Source organism: Paramormyrops kingsleyae, chromosome 5, assembly GCF_048594095.1.
Source record: "Paramormyrops kingsleyae isolate MSU_618 chromosome 5, PKINGS_0.4, whole genome shotgun sequence".
Taxonomy (NCBI): Eukaryota; Metazoa; Chordata; class Actinopteri; order Osteoglossiformes; family Mormyridae; genus Paramormyrops; species Paramormyrops kingsleyae.
The window spans coordinates 8,484,285-8,504,957 of record NC_132801.1 but is presented as its reverse complement, the minus strand read 5'-3'; the positions used below and the strand labels follow the sequence as shown (position 1 = coordinate 8,504,957).

The following is a 20,673-nucleotide window of genomic DNA, read 5'->3' as shown; positions in this document are numbered from 1 at the left end:
GGGGGGGGGCCTGCGGGTGGTGTCCTCAGGGGGTAGATCTTCAACCGCGCAGTGCTGGTCAGCTACCTCTGTGCCCGAGACGTGGAGGTGAAGGTGTTGTCATGGTAACTGGCAGGGTCAGGTGGTTTCACGTGACAGCGTCTGCATGTACACGCTGTGCTGGGAGTGTGAGCACTTGAAAGGGGCGAATCGCGTGACCCGCAGTAAACTGCCTCGGTGCAAACCCAGCTGAGGTCAGATAAGTAATATACAAGTATTATGGTTGCTACTGCTACAGTTTATTACTCTGTAATAACTATTTATTTGACCTGTATTGTGTCAGCTTGGGGTATTTATTTTGCTCTTTCATTTGCAACTGTTTCAACCCTCCTGGGTATGTACTGAAAATGGAGGGAAGAATACAGGGAAGATTCTGTTGTTTGTTATGGACGTTCTACTGTAATGTGATCTGTGTAGTCTGCAGTCTGTCTAGGTGCATTTGTTTCGTTCTTATTTTGCCCAGTGTATAGTTTTAAATAAAAATGTAAATTTATGTTCATATTGTTATTTGCGTTTGTCGTTTTGATCTGTCACGAAAGGCACCCCTCATCCCTTTTGCCTCGATCCGCAGATTTCTATGTCTGGAGAAAGCGAATGCTGTGATATTCTGTCATCTCACTCAGCTTCCTGAATTTAACAGAACTCCTGGGACATTAAAAACAGATGATTATATAATACTTTTTATTGAAAAGGATGAGAAAAGTTGTGTGTGGAATAGCAAGCAGACCAGCAGAATCATGACATCAGGTTTTAAAAAGTTCTCTCATGAAAATAAATGCACACAAAATAAAATATAAAGAATGCCCCGTATGTCATAGTGCTTCGGTATAACTTGTAATGTTTCGCTGTTGTCATCGCACGTTCCCACACATTCCATTATGTAATCTCCTATTTTTACAATGTTTGCTTCTAGCAAGGGGTCTCTGAGGGTGGGGGGGATCTTCACGATTACTATGGGGTGACGGTAATGTGCAGTAAAACGACTGCTTAACAGTGAGACCGACAAGAGAAAATAAGTTAACATCATTAAAATACAAACAACAAATCCATCCTTACATGGATGAAGAGAAAGGAAGGATGAGTCTGTGTGTTTCTGTACAAGGATTGAAATTTTCCACAAAGTGCTAGTATGACCTCAAAAATCTAAATATATCTGCCGATAGCTTGTCGCTAATTTATCTACAGGGATGTTCAGTGTTTGGAAAGTACGGTCGCCTCTGTGAGGCGTGGTGAAAGCTGAGATCTATCCAGCTGTGTGCTGACAGGTGAGGAGGCAGCCGAACGCTGGAAACCAGTACCACCAGGACAGAGGTTTAGATCCTCGATGGGGGCTTCAGGAGAGTCACCCGGGGCTACTGCTCCGCAGGTGCAGGTACTCTGGCTGCCCGTCTCCATGGCTCTCGTCACTCACCCGCTTCCTCTGCCTGGTGGACAGCGTCTTCCTCTTCTCCAAACCGCCCCCCTCCAGAGAACGCTTCTCCAGGCAGGAGATGATCATCTCGGCCAGGTCCTGCTGTAGCCGCTGGAAGTTCTCGCTGAGGGACGGGGAAAGGGCGGGAACAGCTGTCATGTGACCAGCGGTAACATAATTGACACGACGAATGAGAAAACTGGGTGAGGGCAGCTTGCGCTCACGCTGTCGGAGGGGTGGGCAGGTTGTATGTCTCTCCGGTGACGCCTGTCAGCCAGAACGTCATCTCCGTCCCTTTGCCCTTCAGGTACGTCTCCCCTCTCGTCTCGTACTCGAACTTGCAGTCCGTCCTCCTCAGTATCTCGATAGTGGGCAGGCTGACGTGGATGCGCAGGGCTGGGGACCGAATCAATGAGGCACAGTTATTGGGGGCTCTCTACCTGACCCCGAGGCATGGGGGAGTGGGGGGGGGGGGTGAGGTATGATAGCAGCGATGCTCACGCAGGCCTGTGGACTCCATGCGAGACGCCGTGTTGACCGTGTCACCGAAAAGGCAGTATCTGGGCATCTTGATCCCCACTACTCCAGCTGCACAAGGGCCTACACACACACACACACACACACACAGTGAGTTTCTATGCTCCCAAAGGAAAAGGCCATCAAAGTCCAGCACATCAAAGAGGGACGTAAAGAGGGCACTCTGGCTTCTACATTATTGATTGTGGCTGGGGCATTGGTGGATCGGTGGAGTTTGCCAAGCCAATAGGATGAGAGGGGCGGGGTCAGAACCTGAGTGCACCCCGATGCGGATCCACACGGGAAGCCCTGGAAGGTGGCGCAGTTGGAAGGTGCCCATGAAGGCCAGGATGTCCAGGGCCATGCGGCAGATGTCTACAGCGTGCCTGTTCCCGTTCCGCTGCGGTAGCCCTGATGCCACCATGTAGGCGTCCCCAATTGTCTCCACCTGAGAAGACAACCCACTACTTCAACCAATCAGCATCTCTGCTGTCCTGCACCAGTCACTTCCCATGTTGTACACAACCTGATGCTGCATTTGCTGGTTTGGTAGGAGCCCAATCAACCTAAACCCCCTAAAGACACGGTACTCCCACAATATTGGTACGGACACGTCCCTACTGTCCAAACCCACATCTGTGCTCTTGAAGTGAGCTTCGACTGGTGAACTACGATGTACCTCAAACATCTGCCACATTGGCATGATGTATAAATAATCACTGTGGTCCAGCCAGTTACTGCTGTCAGACAGTCCAACAGCCTGCCCTCCCAATGAGCCCCTGCTCAGCATCATTACGACAGCAAGACAGCCATCTTCAGCCTGAGATATTCAGTGCGTGTCTGTCACCAGTTCCTGAGCTGCACAGTGAGCTGCAGTTTTAGTTTTTTTTTTTTGCCTGTTCTTGTTTTTTAAAATCCCACAGCAAAAGAAGGGAGTCACTGAGCGCACTGAACGAACCATTGAAGCAGATATTAATGTTATTTATAATATTTAGTTTAGCCATAAGATATTCCAAGTTTCTCTGAATTAAACCAGGTATAGGGAGATGTTGGCTTATTTCATTCCTGCTGAGCTTGAGGTCCTGAATCTGGGAGGGACATGGCACCTTGTAGACGTCGTGATTGTCGAGGATGCTGTCGAAGTTCTTGTAGATGTCATTGAGCATGTCCACCACCTCCATGGGCGTGCTGTACTGGCAGAGCGTGGTGAAGCCCACGATGTCGCTGAAGTAGATGGTCACCTCCTTGAAGAGCTCTGGTTCCACGCGGCCCGTCTCCTTCAACGAGCGCACAACGGGGCTGAGGGGGTGGTTGACAGGGAGGCGTTCAGTTATTTTTATCAGAGAATGATGTGCTGTCCCTGTTGCAGGAGTCACTCCGACTAAAGCAGACGCAGACAGGCCTCCAGCACTCGTCAGTCACGTCAGGGCGGTTAATGACCAAATTACATCGACCTGACGTCAATCAAAACCGACGAAAACTGATTTCACAGAACAGCAGGGCATTAATAGGAGCTAAAGTTGTGGGGAAACCTTCAGGTACGTCATATGTAGGGTATGTCCAGACAAACTTAGAAAATACCATACAGACATTAATAAAAAATGTGAACAATGATCCCAATTCTAAAGAAATTCAGTACAGTTTGAATTCTTCATCTTTAAATATTTGAGACCCACACAGAGACAGGTTTATATTCCTATAGCTCCAGGGACATCTTAAAAATACTCAACAGTCCCTAACCCCAAAGTAACATAACATCAAAAATAACTCAAAACCTGTTCAAAATTAGCAAAACAAATGTTTTTAAGGCACATTTGTAGCATCATCGTGAGGTCTACATTTGGGGTTTGTTATGTGTGTGGGATTCAGTAAGGCTGGCGTGTACACGCACACACACACACACACACACACACACACACACACAGACCCAGGCAGCAGCATGAAGTTGAGGCGGTCGGCCCGGTCCCTCTCGGCCTTGTACAGCGCCGTCCGCTCCTCCACCAGGTGCTCCAGGTTGCGGGAGTACATCTGCAGCCGGCGGATCAGGTTGTCCATGTAGCTCTCGTTGGCCTGGTTGTGCAGGTTGCTGGAGAGAATTGGCAACTTGCTGTTAGTATGCGACCTCTCTATAATGCTGGGGGGGGGGGGTGGGGGGCTGTTGGGATTGGACCATCAGAGTCTATATAAAGGATGCAATGAAAGATTTCGACGCACCATGTCAAACACCTTGGAACGAATCTATTGTAAATGGCACTGTATGAAAATAGATTCAGTAATGACACTTGATTGATCCCCATGGGGAAATCCCTTTCCGCCTACCCCATCTCGCTCTCCACGGCACAAAGACATATATGTAGGTGACAGCAAGCTTGGCAGCAAAGGGCAGCCACCTGCAGCGGCGCCCATGGAGCTGAGGGTTAAGGGCCTCGCTCAAGGGCCCACAGATGTGGCTATTCTGTCAAAGCCAAGATCCAACCAGAGATCTTCCAATCAGACACAGAGACTTAATCTACTGAGCCACACGCTGCCATTGAACTGACCCGGCATCCAGATCATAACGATGCCAACGCTGCTTCCAAGCGCAGAGACGCTCACTCAGCAGTGTATGGACATTTTAATCTACCCTGAAGGGAATACGTATATCGACTGGCAGACTATAACATCGTGAGCCACACATCACGTGTGACTCCAGTGTGAGACCCCCCTACCTGAATATCTTGCCCAGAGCTGCTTCTATCCTCTTGAAGTCAGGTCTTCTCTCAGGGTCCTCATCCCAGCAACTTTTAATAAGCGTGTACACCTGTTCATGGAGGCAGCAAAACATGAGAACCAGGGTGACGCACCAACAGCTGGGTAATTCAGGTCCAGAGAGTAAAAGTCCAGACCAATATTTTGTTTCGGCCAGTTGAGTATAAAGAGTCACAGTCACAGAGTACTCAGCTGGTTGGCTGAAACAAAATCTTGGTCTGGATTTTTACTTTCTGGACCTGAATTACCCACTTCTGCACGCACCATGCGATGCTGAGTCAGCTGGCAGACAATATATAAAAGCTGAAAGGTACATTCAAGCAGCCCAGCGTTACCCACGTGGGGGCCAGGCGTACATGTGAACAAACACATGCAGCAAGGGGTTTAAGAGATATCTTCAAGTGGCCAGGGACACGTATCCTCGCCTTATAACTCCAAGGAAAGATTGAAGGCCGAAGCGGTGGGATAGTCTCACCTCCAGCTCACGCTCCATGGGCGTCTCCAAGTTCAGCTCAGGTCTGAAGACTGACATGAAGTTAGAAAACTGAACTCTGTAGAGCTTCTCTGAAAAAAGACAGGAGTGGGTGCGAGCAATGAGAGCAGGACAGATACAATCACAACAAAGGTCAGTCAACAATCGATCAAACAATCCACGTTAACCAGCAATTTAAAGGCAATTCAAAGAGAGGAGGAAATTAAGTTTCCTTAGTAACCCCCAGTCTGTTCACCATACTGGCCTATTAGTGGCAGGCTGCCAATGTAAACTGAGTTACAGTTTCAATATTCCTTTTAAATAAGTGAAACGAATATTAATGCACTAATTAATACTAATGACCTATGCAGATGGTAAAATTGTCTCATTTTAGTTGTGCTGAATTTAGAAAATGTATAAAACTTTGAACATCGTATTTTTCAGTCTAATTTAGTAAAAGCCGGCAGCTCTGTGTAGGGAGTTGTGATGTCCCTGTATTGGCCTGTAGGGGGGAGAAGGGTCCAGCTGCAGACGCCTGTAGAGTGGAGCTCCACCGGAAATACGTCACCTCCACAGGAAACACGTGGCCTCAACTCTGTGTCACAGCGACCTTAACCTTAACCTTAACCCTAACCGGAGCTCCACTTTACGTTCTTAAAGATCACGTGTTTCCTGTGGAGGTGACATATTTCGGGTGAAGCTCCACTCTACAGGCGTCTACAGCTAGACCCTCTTGGTAGGGGGAGCTGTGGTTTTCCTGTATTGGCCTCTAGAGGGAGTTGAGGTGTTCCTGTATTGGCCTGTAGGGGGAGCTGTGATTTTCCTGTATTGGCCTCTAGAGGGAGTTGAGGTGTTCCTGTATTGGCCTGTAGGGGGAGCTGTGGTGTCCCTGTATTGGCCTGTAGGGGGAGTTGTGGTGTCCCTGTATTGGCCTGTAGGGGGAGGTGTGGTGTCCCTGTATTGGCCTGTAGGGGGAGCTGTGGTGTCCCTGTATTAGCCTGTAGGGGGAGCTGTGGTGTTCCTGTATTGGCCTGTAGGGGGAGTTGTGGTGTCCCTGTATTGGCCTGTAGGGGGAGCTGTGGTGTCCCTGTATTAGCCTGTAGGGGGAGCTGTGGTGTTCCTGTATTGGCCTGTAGGGGGAGTTGTGGTGTCCCTGTATTGGCCTGTAGGGGGAGTTGTGGTGTCCCTGTATTGGCCTGTAGGGGGAGATGTGGTGTCCCTGTATTGGCCTGTAGGGGGAGTTGTGGTGTCCCTGTATTGGCCTGTAGGGGGAGATGTGGTGTCCCTGTATTGGCCTGTAGGGGGAGTTGTGGTGTCCCTGTATTGGCCTGTAGGGGGAGCTGTGGTGTCCCTGTATTGACCTGCGTTTCCTCTGGGAGTCATTAACTTGCTGTGTCCTGCTGTGTTTGCATATTGGGGATGGATTGTGGACGACCCATTCTTAGAAATGAATGGATATTTTACATTCTGTACTTGTCTGCTTACATATCAGTGAGATTTTTATTAATTTAAAGCAAGTATGTTAGCTAAATTAATAGAAAACAAAAAGAGTAAATTTAGATCAAAATATTAAATAAATCCTTTTGTTTATTCCTCTTGTTGAGGAAGGAACTGTGGCAGCTGATCTGTGTTTCTCGGGGCCCCACACAAAGTCCACATTTTTGCTCCCTCCCAACTCCCAACTCACCTGTACCAGGTATTCGGTGATCTTGATTGGCTGAGAGCTGGGAGGGAGCAAAAATGTGGACTGTCTGGAGGTCCCCAAGGACTGGACTGAGAAACACTGGCTTACAGTTTTTAAGTGCGGCTAAACCACAGGTGAACAGCAGGGGTCACTGTGCTCCTATTGACCTGTTGTTGTTGTCCAACATGCAAAGGAAGGGGTCAACTGTTCTGTACTACATGGTTTTTCTAAGTGGTGGTAAATCTAATGATGTTTACATGAAGTTAAAGGTTGACGAGCTACTCCAGCCCCCACTGATCCCACCTGCGGGGTCAGAGCAGGCCTCCGTGTAGAAGGGACACTCCCTCAGCACGATCTCCTGGGCGATGATGGCGAAACTGTACACGTCTCCCTTCTGCGAGATGCCCTCCTTTCTCAGGTGCTCCGGGGCAGTCCACAGGTCTGGGTCGGGGGGGGGGGCAGAGGTGGCAGAGATAGAAGAGATTGGAAAAGGAAGGGGAGAGACTGAGACACAGTGAGGAACCGTAGCTCTTACCACAGAACACTAGTGGTAGGATTATCACGTACCGTCAGTCGCCACCTGGTAAATATAATTTTATGGCGGCTGACTGCCTGATCATACCGGGAGACGTGGTGTAAATCTGAAGTGCTATGTACAGTGTCAAAGGCTGACGGTGGGTCCTACCTCTGCCTGGACTGAGGACAGTATTACAGCCAAAGTCGGTGATCTTGACCACCATGCGGCTGTCCATCACGCAGTTGGTGGACTTGAGGCGGCCGTGGACGCTGACGTTGCTGGCGTGGAGGTAGGACATTCCCTGGATGGGACCGAGGCATGAGACTCCATGCGACAGCCAGCGACATCACCCTGGGCGTCGCTACCCGGGTTCATATTCTACACAGCATAACGCTTCCCGCTGCCAATTCAGTGAGCAGGTTCAACAAGGACACCCGCTGATTTATACCCTGTTCAAAGGTACAACAGCCTTTCCCTGCCTAGTGTTTGCAAAGTTCCAACCCAGAGGCTTCAGCTTCTACTTCACAGGCTCTTCTAGAAAACTTCCAGTAGAAAATATAATATAATTTCACTCTCATACGGCAGCACAAAGATAATTTCACTGCGTACAAGTTACCCTTGTGAAAGCAGCAATTAATTTCTGTGTGAGACAGACCGAGCATCATATGATACTCTGAGAGCTGCAAAGAGTCAAGAACTTTACATTCTTGGGCCTGTTAAAAAAAGCAAATCCTTCTAGTCTGCAGCCCATGATAAGAAAAACATTGTTTCTTTAAGGTTCCATGGGACTGTCACTCCCATGTCCTCCTGAGGGGGCAGCACTCAAACATGACCATTTGACCAACCTTAAGGTGTATTATCCCGAAGGAATACGGTACTTAAGCATGGCCTTAGTGATTAGCTGACACTCGTAATGAAAGTTTCCTCCATACAAAAATGTGACACGAGTACAGAAGTGGGAACAAGTCATTGACTTTAAAGTAACAGGTAAGTCTCAAGTTTCACCATATAAGTTTAAGATTGGGACTTGAGACTTGAGACTTGACTTGACACTTCGGTTTGTTGACTCGAGACTTGACATGGTATTAGACTTCCTTGACGTGAGACTTGACTCAAGACTTGACATGGTATTAGACTTCCTTGACGTGAGACTTGACTCGAGACTTGCTTGTTTTGCTGGTTTGACTTAACTTGGACCTTGAGACTTACTTGTTATTTGAAAGTCACTGACCTGTTCCCACCTCTGCTTGAGTAACTGACTTACTCTCCTCTCTTCCTCACTACAGTCACACACACACACCCAATAATCCTGGGAATATTCTGTCTGACCTTAGCAATGTCATACATGACGGATATCTTGAATTCCCAGTCCATGAAAGTCTCTTCTGGGTAGGAGATCTTATCGTTCAGCACATACTGCAAAAAGCAGAACGGATAGCCAGAATTAATGTAAGAGCTGTGTGCATGTTTTCTGAGAATATTGAAACAAGTTAAATGTTTATCGTCAGCTGATCAAGAGGAGAGCAAGTTCACTGAAGCAAGACAAGAACTTACCCTGAGGGACCCCCTCTCACCGTACTCAAACACTCCAAACACACCCTGCTCAAATTTCACTGTGCCGTAAAACTTGGTCAGATTGTAGTAATCAATCTGCAGGAGCTGGTAGAGTAATAAGGACACAGAGAATTTGAAAGATGGGGGAAAGATCAGACGGAATAAAGACAAACAACAGGGGTATTGTGGACTCAATGGATCTGTGACTTCAAACTAGAGGTGATGCTGTATTTTATGATACTGGGGGGTGGGGGGATTGCGATAGAGCAGGTACTGTAGTAAGGGGAGGGTGAGATTTACTGAGTTGAAGTCAATCCTCTGCATCTTGTTGAAGTTGCCGTCTGTGTTCTTTAGCTCCTTGAGAATCACAATCTAAAAAATATACAGCACCGTTCAAAATGCATCGGCCATCTGAACCAGGAGCCGTGTCAGCCATCGACATGTCTATAGGCACGTCAAGGGTCCTGCACAGACATGGAGGCGAATATGGGGTATATAAAACAAATCGACACAGACATTAAATTCACCTTTTTGTCATAACGGCAACGGCGAATGAAGTCGTTTCCTTCTTTTCTGTGGTCCTCGTCAATCTGAGGAAGGGCAGGTGAGAGTGAGGTAGAGCTCTACAGACAGCACCGCGAGCAGCGTGAAGGTGGATGGCAGGGACTGGCCAGTTTGGATGGGCAGTTCCTTGGCCAGAGCTGCTTCTCTTTGCTGCTTCAGCCCAAAGTAACCACATTATGTAAAAGAAGGAGGAGGAACTTGGGTGGTCATTATCTCAGAAGTCTGGGAACCATGCTGGTGTCTGGAAGGTTGTGGGCTCAAATCCCATGGCCAGCAGAGTAATCATATTGCAGTTGGCCCTTAACCCAAACCGCTCCAGAGTTGGTGGCTGGAGATCAGCTGACCTTCAGAGAGACGAGGCTTCTCTCATTGAAGTCCAAAGGATGAATCAGATCTGGGTGGATGTGGGACCATCTTTCTCGCACCTGACGCCCCTTCCTGTTCTGTCTGTCAGGAAAACGTAAGTCAATAAAACCTGTAGCAATTTATCAACAAAACAGAGAGGAGGACAATGGAAAGAAAACAAACAAAAGCTGGGTTTTGGGAGTAAAGGGGAAGGTCCTCACCTGTAGAAGATGAGAGCGATGGTAGCCACCACTGCCACAGTGACACCCAGGATGATGACAATGACATCTGGATAAAACATGAATGAGGTCTGCATGAAGTGTACAGCTCATATCCTCCCATAACCTACCTCCTCAAACATTCCCAAATCACCCCACTATCCACGCGTTAACAACAATAGTACGACAATTCTGAACTTTCTTACGAGGTGAAAAAGACAAACATAAGCATGTACAGTGCTTTGTCAGGACAACTCGTGGCAACATCACCAACTTATATGACAGACAATATTGGTAGATAAGTTCTGTTTTGCTATAATTTATTTTAGGCAAATTTTCAACTCTTTTTCCGCTTTATAAATAAGAACATAAGAACATAAGAACTATACAAACAAGAGGAGGCCATTCGGCCCATCGAGCTCTCTTGGGGAGAACTTAACTAATAGCTCAGAGTTGTTAAAATCTTATCTAGCTCTGATTTAAAGGAACCCAAGGATTCAGCTTGCACTACGTTATCAGGAAGACTATTCCATACTCTGACTAGACGCTGTGTAAAGAAGTGCTTCCTTAAATCCAGTTTGAAATGTTCTCCCGCTAATTTCCACCTATGGCCACGAGTTCTTGTATTTGAACTAATGCTGAAGTAACTATTCGGTTGAACAGCATCCAAACCTGTTAGAATCCTATAGACCTGGATCATGTCCCCCCTCAGTCTCAGTCAGGCAATATTTATTACAAAAAAAATCAGATTGTGGTATTTGAAATTTTTCCAGTACAGTGCAGCCCTCCTACTCCTTTCCACTACACATTCAAACCATAGTGCAGAAGGTTTGTAAAAAGATACACCCACCCCCTCCTGTCACCTTACCCATCTGACTGTGCTCTGGAGTGTCATCAGGCAGCTGACTGCCCCAGACCAGTGTAGGATTGGGATCCACTACATAGCTGCTGTTGGTTTGCGTGTTGAACACGAACAGAGTTTGGTACTGGAGCGGAAAAGGAATCAAGTGTCAGACATCTTGCACCTTCAAGCCTGATGATTTTTGTACTACAGTGCCCTGGTTGGAGGCTTCAACTTGCAGTGCCTTGTGGTCTAATTACCCATAGTGCTTAGAAGCAAAATTAAGTTCCCAGATGACATAGCAAGCACATGCTTCCATAATAGTCGGCAATAAAGATAATGCTGCTGCCGGTCTCCAACTCATTAGAAACCCAGACAAACAAACGCAGACGAATGCAAAGGGCCAATGACAGTTAAGCAAGATTGCAGCCATAAGTTACATGGTGCTGATAAGGATCATTTGTTGACGTCATAACGTTGCTTGGCCTCACCTCGTTGTCTTTGTTGGTGTACAGCAGTGAAAAGTTCACATCCCTGTCACCGTTTCCGTCCAAAACGTAATGTCCACCAGCCCCTGTGAGCAGATACGTGCGTTGTTCACGCGCACATTTCACTGCGTTTATGTAGCGCGGGGTGTCGGGTTCGTCTGCAAAGTCATAACTCTCGAAACTTGCATGTGGTAAGTGATATCCCATAATACACAATGCAAACATTGGTTAATATGGACCAGAAATATTAATAAGGCACACATCCACAATCCAACAGAGAGTGGTTATTAACTAAAACCCCGAAGAACAATAACAATTAATTTTCAATAAGCAGGACACTGACAGCCATCACGTGTGTCACAGGGCAGCAGTACGAGACTCCGGAGCTGAATCCTACCACTGAACGAGATGTTCCTGAAGTTCTCTATCGCCACAACGCTGGCCCCCATGGTCGGTGGCGGGTTGCCCCAGTGCCTCCTCAAAATTTGACCAAACAGCAGTACAGCGTCATGGTACGCTGCCAGATAATCATTAAATATATACCACTGGTGAGAGCGAGAGGGAGGGAGATTAAGTACAAGGACTACATTACATCCAGATATATTTCCATCCATCTCACAAAGACCCTCTTATCCAGTGTGAGGTTACAGAGAGATACTGCATTACCCACTCAGCCTCAGTCATCATAATGCATTACAGATTCATTCATAATGCAATAAAAAGCAACCTTATTTGTTATACTGACCATTATGATGCATTATGAAGGTATCTATAGTGCATTATAGATGAGAGCTTTCTGGAGCATTCATAATGCATAATAAACATGGCTATAATGTGTTATGTCATTTTAGAAATAGTTATAGCTGTGCATATAATACTTTACGATTACATTATAATGCATTATGAAGGCATCTGTATTATACCATGCACACAGTACATCTGCATTTAAACAAAAGAAATGGGGGCATCTCACCGAATCGTTTTCGTTGTCATTGTAGGTAGGATCCAGCGTGTAATTCCTCATGTTGGGCATGGTGAGGACCAGGACATTTCGCATGTCAGGCATCGACGTGGTGTTGGTGTAATACGAAGGACTTAAGAAGAGATTATTGTTATTATTATTATTGCTTTTATTCCAGCATTAGCATTAGCATCATTGTCAGTATATTACATAACGACACTAGATTAATGACACCAAAGTATTCAGTACAGCAGGCCGCTGCTAGGCCTCAATCTGCAGCATAAAAGCTGAGATCAGCCGCGGCACGGAAAGCATTTGCTAATTTCTAACAGGCCCAGACTGACCTGTAAAGGTCGATGAGGATGAAGACGATCTCAGGATTCACCTCAGTCCCGTTCTTCAGGTTTATCACGTCTTCTGGAGTCCCGCAGATAATGAACACTGCACACCAGGAGTGAAACACAGGAATGACCTGCAGTGTTGACTACTGAATGTGATATTCAATTTTTTTTTAATTTTATTTGCATAGCACATTTTCACAACATTACATTGTCTCAAAGCACTTTACATTGTCCCTGCCCAAAGTCCCCAGTATTGTCCCCGAGTAAGCCAGAGGCGACAGTAGCAAGGAAAAACTCCCTAGAAGGAAGAAACCTTGGGAGGAACCAGACTCAAAGGGGGAGCCCATCCTCCCGGGGATGGCAGAGGAAGTCAAAGTCAAATGAGCAAGATGGCAAAGTCTTCACATTGTCCCGATTTTAACATTTGAGTCTTAAAGCCGGGGGCAGGCAGGTGATGGTGCTGCTTCTGATGGCAGGATGAACAGTGGTACAGCAGCAGGGCAGGCAGGAGAGACGTCACAGGCAGAAGGGCGAGCAGGCAGGAGAGACGTCACAGACAGAAGGGCGAGCAGGCAGGAGAGACGTCACAGGCAGGAGAGACGTCACATGCAGAAGGGCGAGCAGGCAGGAGAGACGTCACAGACAGAAGGGCGAGCAGGCAGGAGAGACGTCACAGACAGAAGGGTGAGCAGGCAGGAGAGACGTCACAGGCAGGAGAGATGTCACAGGCAGAATGGCAAGCAGGCAGGAGAGACGTCACATGCAGAAGGGCGAGCAGGCAGGAGAGACGTCACAGGCAGAAGGGCGAGCAGGCAGGAGAGACGTCACAGGCAGAAGGGCGAGCAGGCAGGAGAGACGTCACAGGCAGAATGGCGAGCAGGCAGGAGAGACGTCACAGGCAGAAGGGCGAGCAGGCAGGAGAGACGTCACAGGCAGAAGGGCGAGCAGGCAGGAGAGACGTCACAGGCAGAAGGGCGAGCAGGCAGGAGAGACGTCACATGCAGAAGGGCGAGCAGGCAGGAGAGACGTCACAGACAGAAGGGCGAGCAGGCAGGAGAGACGTCACATGCAGAAGGGCGAGCAGGCAGGAGAGACGTCACAGACAGGAGAGACGTCACATGCAGAAGGGCGAGTAGGCAGGAGAGACGTCACAGGCAGAAGGGCGAGCAGGCAGGAGAGACGTCACAGGCAGGAGAGACGTCACAGGCAGAAGGGCGAGCAGGCAGGAGAGACGTCACAGACAGGAGAGACGTCACAGGCAGAAGGGCGAGCAGGCAGGAGAGACGTCACAGACAGGAGAGACGTCACAGGCAGAAGGGTGAGCAGGCAGGAGAGACGTCACAGGCAGAATGGCGAGCAGGCAGGAGAGACGTCACAGGCAGAAGGGCGAGCAGGCAGGAGAGACGTCACAGACAGAAGGGCGAGCAGGCAGGAGAGACGTCACATGCAGGAGAGACGTCACAGGCAGGAGAGACGTCACAGGCAGAAGGGCGAGCAGGCAGGAGAGACGTCACAGGCAGAAGGGCGAGCAGGCAGGAGAGACGTCACAGGCAGGAGAGACGTCACATGCAGAAGGGCGAGCAGGCAGGAGAGACGTCACAGGCAGAAGGGCGAGCAGGCAGGAGAGACGTCACAGACAGGAGAGACGTCACATGCAGAAGGGCGAGCAGGCAGGAGAGACGTCACAGGCAGAAGGGCGAGCAGGCAGGAGAGACGTCACAGGCAGAAGGGCGAGCAGGCAGGAGAGACGTCACAGGCAGGAGAGACGTCACAGGCAGAATGGCGAGCAGGCAGGAGAGACGCCACAGACAGGAGAGACGTCACATGCAGAAGGGCGAGCAGGCAGGAGAGACGTCACAGGCAGAAGGGCGAGCAGGCAGGAGAGACGTCACAGACAGGAGAGACGTCACAGACAGAAGGGCGAGCAGGCAGGAGAGACGTCACAGACAGGAGAGACGTCACATGCAGAAGGGCGAGCAGGCAGGAGAGACGTCACAGGCAGGAGAGACGTCACAGACAGAAGGGCGAGCAGGCAGGAGAGACGTCACAGGCAGGAGAGACGTCACAGACAGAAGGGCGAGCAGGCAGGAGAGACGTCACAGGCAGGAGAGACGTCACAGGCAGGAGAGACGTCACAGGCAGAAGGGCGAGCAGGCAGGAGAGACGTCACAGGCAGGAGAGACGTCACAGGCAGGAGAGACGTCACAGGCAGGAGAGACGTCACAGGCAGGAGAGACGTCACAGGCAGAAGGGCGAGCAGGCAGCATTGAGACTTGAGATCAGATGGTACCTGATTACATCTCATAGAATGGCACTGCCTGGTGCCCTAGAGCAAAATACTTAACAAATGTGCTTTAATTAATAGCTACAATTCACAATGGTCACTGCTGCTTGCCCTTGATACTGCCACCTGCTGGACAAAGATTGCTAGTGCCTTGAGGACTGCACATATACGCACCCAGCACACCTTAAGTTTGAGAAAGGATTTCCATTTGAAGACCTATTAACTATCTGAAATGTACAAACCCTATATAGAGCACAAACAAGAATGTTTACAACTCTGACGTGTGCAGCTGAAGTCTAACGTCTAAAGTTTGCCATGCTGAATGAAAACCAAACCATGGTAAATTCCAACCATGACTCAAAAGCACAATAAATCCAAAAAGCCTGGCAGGCCGTCCTCCACGGCTCCCAGGCAGCTACGCAAATCAGTGCCGTGACTGTTTCAGTGCCTGTGGGCTGTCACTGAAGATGCCATCAACCACCAGACTCTTCTCCACTGATTCCTGCCTCAGGCCAGAATTCTCTGTTCCAGGGCTTAATTCACACAGGTCCACCTTGGTGGCACTCAGCTGCAAATGTCCAAGACATTTTCAATAAACTGTAAGTTACAGTGTTATTAGCATATTGGCACGATTGTTAGATCTATAGCGATTGACAGACCTAACATCTCCGCTAATGAGAATCATGTGTCCTTCTGGGTTTCAAACATCGGAACCCTAAGCAAGAACCGTATGCAAGAACCGTATGCAAAAAGTAGTTTGATTCAGCCATTTGAAGGGACGCCTACAGTTGCTCTTCCTCGTTGGGGAGTTCAGCAGATTATGCACTTCCGCTGGCTGGCGAAGCACCTCCCGCTGGATCGTGGAGGCGAAGTTAGCCGAGCCGGCCTCCAGAGCGTTGATATACCTGGGATGGGAGGGGGGCAGGTACAGCAGACGGAGGTTGATATGGTAAAACACCAGAACCCGCTGGAGATGCACACTGCATTCTGCAAACGTAGAAAGTTCAGGTCCAGAAACTCCAAATCCAGACCAAGATTTTGTTTCAACCAACCAGTCGAGTACTCTGCTGAACTGGTCGGTTGAAACAAAACCTTGGCCTGGATTTCTACTTTATGGACCTGAACTTTCCACCTCTGGCATTCTGTTTCACACCCTTTCGAGACTGAGTCAGGATCATTAATCCCGCCCCCGCGCCTCCGTTCTCGCCGATCATGTGTCCACACAGTCTCACCAAAAGCAGTCCTCTGTCAGTTCGGGCTTCTTGAACACATAGGCTGTCCCCCATTTAGGCTTGAGGTTAAGGTGAGTGGATTGCCAGAAGCGGGTGAAGAAGGAGGAGACCTTCCGCGCAGGGGGCAGCAGACGGGTCAGGTTCTCCTTGTAGTCACATGACAGTCCGAAGCTCCCCGCTGAGATGAGTGGGATGTTGAGCGTCAGCCCGATCTCCAGGCTAAGACACAGACACAAGTCAGCCATTCACCCTACAAGCATCACTGTATAACGATCTTACAATGAAACTATCGCCATCGCCATTTTACCCAGCTACACATCCTTCCAGCTCAAACCAAAGCTGTTTGGCTGCTTCAAACCAAGCAGTCGCCCTTTGTTCCTGTGTCCCATTTGCTATGCCGCAAATTTAAAACAACCAACTGTGAAAAAGGCAAATCAAATCACTTTTATTGTCACACCACCAAAACAAGTGAAGTAGTGAATGAAATTTAGGGTCACGAGTTTCCTATCAGCAGCGCAGGACATTAAATAAATACAAACTGTATATAAAACAACTTCGCAACAGTGTACAGTCTACATATACACAAAGGAAACAGAATAATAGACAATAAAAATTAAATACAATACACCACACAGCAGACAGACAGACAGTAGGTATAACACTGTACAGTTTAGTGCAACGATTATTGTTCAGGAGTCCATCTCCACCAAATGGGACAGATGTTTCTAAACGACTACAGGATGTGGTGTATTTGTTTGGATATCAACAAAACAAACATTTCCAGTCGTCGTTCACTTCTGTACCTCTGTATAAATGGTATTTATTAAACGGCATAATTGCCATAATTTGCATATGCACCATACATTTGACAAACTCTGCTTAGGTCATCATTGAATCAAACACAATCAGTGTTGTTGCTGATGTATCTGAATTTGTGAGGTGCATGTGTTTGTTATTTGGAGGCAAAAAAAAAACAAATAAACCACATTTGTATGCAACAAGCAGTGTCTAGCTAGTGGCTGAAGATTCACATCTTTCTATACTAAACATCCAATACATGTAAATAACTCGTCGTCCAGTGTGTATTTAGGATGACATGAAAGATCATATTTAGAAAGACCTCTGCACCTCTGTTGTCACAGCATACAAATATGACAAATGTCCTGATTTATGTCTCTGTAATAACTGTCCATCTTAATAAAGCTGGTTCCTGCTTTGCCACTTAATATCCTCCTGAGACCCCACCCATTCATTTATGTCCATTGTAGTGGACATGTTGTTTTTGCATCTATCTTTTCACTGATGTAAGGAAACATATTTATTCCTGTTGTACACTAAAGAGGACATGCTGTGAAATTAAAAATAAAAATACATTTGAAAAAATCTAAATTGTAAGATGTTATTTCCTCCAACGACAAATAACCTAAAATTGAAGGACACTTTTTTCCTTGGGTCTCAGGAGGATATGACAAGATCTGTATGTTAGATATTTCAGTTCTACTATTCCAAGTCCTGACTGTAACAGACACCAGCAGTCCATAGACTGATGCTTGGTTCTTTTCTCAGAAATTCGCTGGGCAAGCAGGCAGACATACAGTTCACTGGATGTAATATTAACTCATACTTTACAATTCTGGCAGTCTGGTAATTCCCTTATGGACAGACTGTACATTCGTTGTGAAACTGCAGCTCCTGTCAACCATAAAGAAATTGAAAAAAAAAAACATTTTAACGAGTGTCAGGCCATAAAACAGATATAGGTCCAAACAGGGTCGGTCAATCGTATAGGCCAAGGTTTCTCAACCCAGTCCTCGGGGACCACCAGACGGTCCACGTTTTTGCTCTCTCCCAATTGGCAGGGAATTGGGAGAGAGCAAAAACGTGGACCGGCTGGTGGTCCCCGAGGACCGGGTTGAGAAACCCTGGTATAGGCGACATAGGCGGCCACCTACCGCAGCAACTTCTGAGGGGTAATTTATGGAAAATGTAAGGAAAAGTGAAGAAAACAGATAAGGTTAAAAACGCTGTTTCTTAACCCAGTCCTCAGGGGGCTCACACAGTCTACATTTTTGCTCCCTCCCAGCTCCTAACACACCTATACCAGGTATTTGGGGGGGGGTCCTGATTTCTTGGTTGTTGGGTTTAGGTGTGTTGGAAGTAGGGTGAAAAGCTGAAAGGCTCCCGTGCTTGGCTAAACTGTTTGGTTCGTCTTGTAATTATCCTGGTTTGTTCCCTTGACTGAAAGACTCATCCATCTGTTTCACATTAACATTAGTGGCGCATGCATGACTATAGGAGACTGACCAATCGGCACAGAGCAAGAACACATTGCTCAAGTGAAATCCGGGGAAACGCTAGGCATTGATAATAGGTGAGGACACAGGGGTGAGGCAAAGGGAACAGAGGTAAACAAAAAAATAGGCGAATGAGTGAAGGTGAGAGAAAAAAAGAGGGTCCGACACTTACTCCACCATTTGGAAGGTGGCATACGTGCAGGTAGGTCCTAAAAGAACACAGCCCATTTCGCCTCGATCCTGAAACACAGCGAAACAATTTATCTCACCTAACGTTTCAAGTGTGAACCACCCACGGATGGAACAAGGACTAAAACAGCCTGCCATTATATCAAACTTTTACTCTGGGTTCGGACAAAGCCATTACAGTCAGTATAGACTTCTCTAACATTATGTGAATGTTGGGGGTTTTACATTGCAAATGCATTGTGAATACAATAAGAATTTGACATTGCAGATGGGCTGTGAGTACAGTATTGAGTAATGTTGACTGCATTATGAGTACTCAATAAATGAGCATACTCACGCTCAGTTCCTTCAATTTCTCCACCCCTTCGCAGGTACTGCTGGCACAGCCCTTGCGCCGGTACATACTGGTTTGAAACCCATTGAACGTGACACTGAGTTTCCGGTTTATTCCTGGGCACATCAAGAAATGGTGTTGAGGTGAACCGTGATTTTGATGTTGGCCAAGCTCACCTATGGTTAGGGTAAGGGAACATGGCCCTCGACATGTGTGGAAATACTCCGTTTTAACTTCGTGTGCGATGAAAATGGTTTCAAAAGTAGTCTCCCCTGACATCTCCATTAACCATGGGTACCCCCCCTCCCCCCAATGCTCAACCGAAAGTTATGCCCTTGGGTGTGACTATACCCTGAATTCACACTTAGTCGTGACCTATGTATTTAGCCCTAACCCCCCCCCCCCCCCCCCCAGTGCCTTTGCCATTAACCGTACTTGAGCACAGACATTAGCCGTTATTACGTTTTTGGATAATAGATACCTAAAGAGAACTAGCTGCAACCATTATTTCAAAATACGTATAATTAATAAAGGTCGTAAAATCTCCATAACTTTTGAACTCAACTTTGAAAGAGTTACCTGCTTCATAGTTGAGTTTTTCATCGGTATCGATAGCGCGTTCCACCGGGCCTTGCACGAGGTGTATACTCCAGGGGGAAACGAGGTCCTCCATTAGGATCACATTGATGAGATAGTTTCCTTCCAGGCAAGCGGTCACCACTGGACACTGCAGTCCGACTATCAGCAGCGCACAGGATCTTAACCAGCAGCCGCCGCGCATGCTGACCACATCGGCTGATTGCAGATTTGATGACAGCCTGAGAAATCCCACGCCCGATTGCTATACAAGTGATATATTGCCAGTATATGCTAGTACATTTCAATATTACATCTTAAATTTTAAAGTTGAAATATGAACGTCCATTAACGGTTTCACACGAGATCTCAGCAAGACACAATGAATTCTTCTATATCCAGATGGGATTACCTCTTCAAATCTCCAGTGTAAATTATTTTTCGAGATCTTCGTCTCCAATTCACTCTGAAATCCTCAAAAAAAAAACCTCACGATTTGTCACAAATTAAAATAGACTGAATAGTCTTATACTGTAAATCAAACTGCAGTATTCTTGTTTCTTCCCCGCCTGTTGCTCACCTGCTCTTCCCTCTCGGCGCGTTAATGAACAACCCTGAAAGGACGCAGTGGACGGCAGGAAGGGGGTGATCGCTTTTTCTCACGTACGTTTCAAGGACTTCGTAAAAACCAGAACGCCTAACCGATGGTGCTTATATGCCCCTCGATTCGCACTTTTGTAGTGCTGACTGAGTGCAAAATTTTATATTTGAAAGCACACGATGGTAACTAGGTAAGTTTTCATAGGGGAGTACTAAGATCTGTACCATAAAGCAGAGACGAAAAATGTTTCTGTAGCTGTCATGTTCGCTTGACGCACAAACTTAAGGTATACAGACACCACGTGAAAGCATCAGTGCGCCTATATGATGAAAACATTAAAAGCTATTAGTCTTTTATAACAGAGTAAAAGGGCAACACGGTGACAAGTACGCAGGCAAAAGGGGGGCAGCTGGTCACAAGCACAGGTGGAAATGGGCGGATGTGAACAAAGGTTATCTAGTACA

The 20,673-nt window shown here is 47.4% G+C and overlaps 1 protein-coding gene across 2 annotated transcripts; it reads right to left on the bottom strand.

Moving 5' to 3' along the window:
* Positions 1 to 701: 701 nt before the first annotated feature.
* On the bottom strand, positions 702 to 20,318 carry gucy2cb (guanylate cyclase 2Cb). 2 transcript variants are annotated; one of them, XM_023814422.2, is made up of 28 exons: positions 20,189 to 20,318; positions 20,021 to 20,074; positions 19,612 to 19,850; positions 19,036 to 19,148; positions 18,682 to 18,749; positions 16,216 to 16,434; positions 15,770 to 15,888; positions 12,703 to 12,799; positions 12,371 to 12,491; positions 11,795 to 11,942; positions 11,401 to 11,483; positions 10,937 to 11,054; positions 10,072 to 10,138; positions 9,850 to 9,952; positions 9,469 to 9,531; positions 9,242 to 9,313; positions 8,942 to 9,046; positions 8,717 to 8,803; positions 7,556 to 7,688; positions 7,174 to 7,311; positions 5,190 to 5,278; positions 4,675 to 4,766; positions 3,894 to 4,052; positions 3,073 to 3,265; positions 2,240 to 2,414; positions 1,952 to 2,050; positions 1,675 to 1,846; positions 702 to 1,574 (listed from the first exon to the last, which is right to left on the bottom strand). In XM_023814422.2, exons 3-28 carry the CDS (start codon positions 19,811 to 19,813, stop codon positions 1,382 to 1,384), a joined length of 3,228 nt encoding a protein of 1,075 aa, XP_023670190.1. In that variant the 5' UTR covers positions 19,814 to 19,850; positions 20,021 to 20,074; positions 20,189 to 20,318; the 3' UTR covers positions 702 to 1,381. The 2 variants fall into 2 exon arrangements, with proteins under 2 accessions (XP_023670190.1, XP_023670189.1); XM_023814421.2 differs by having other exon boundaries at positions 20,021 to 20,082; positions 20,189 to 20,297.
* Between the last annotated feature and the right edge of the window lie 355 nt (positions 20,319 to 20,673).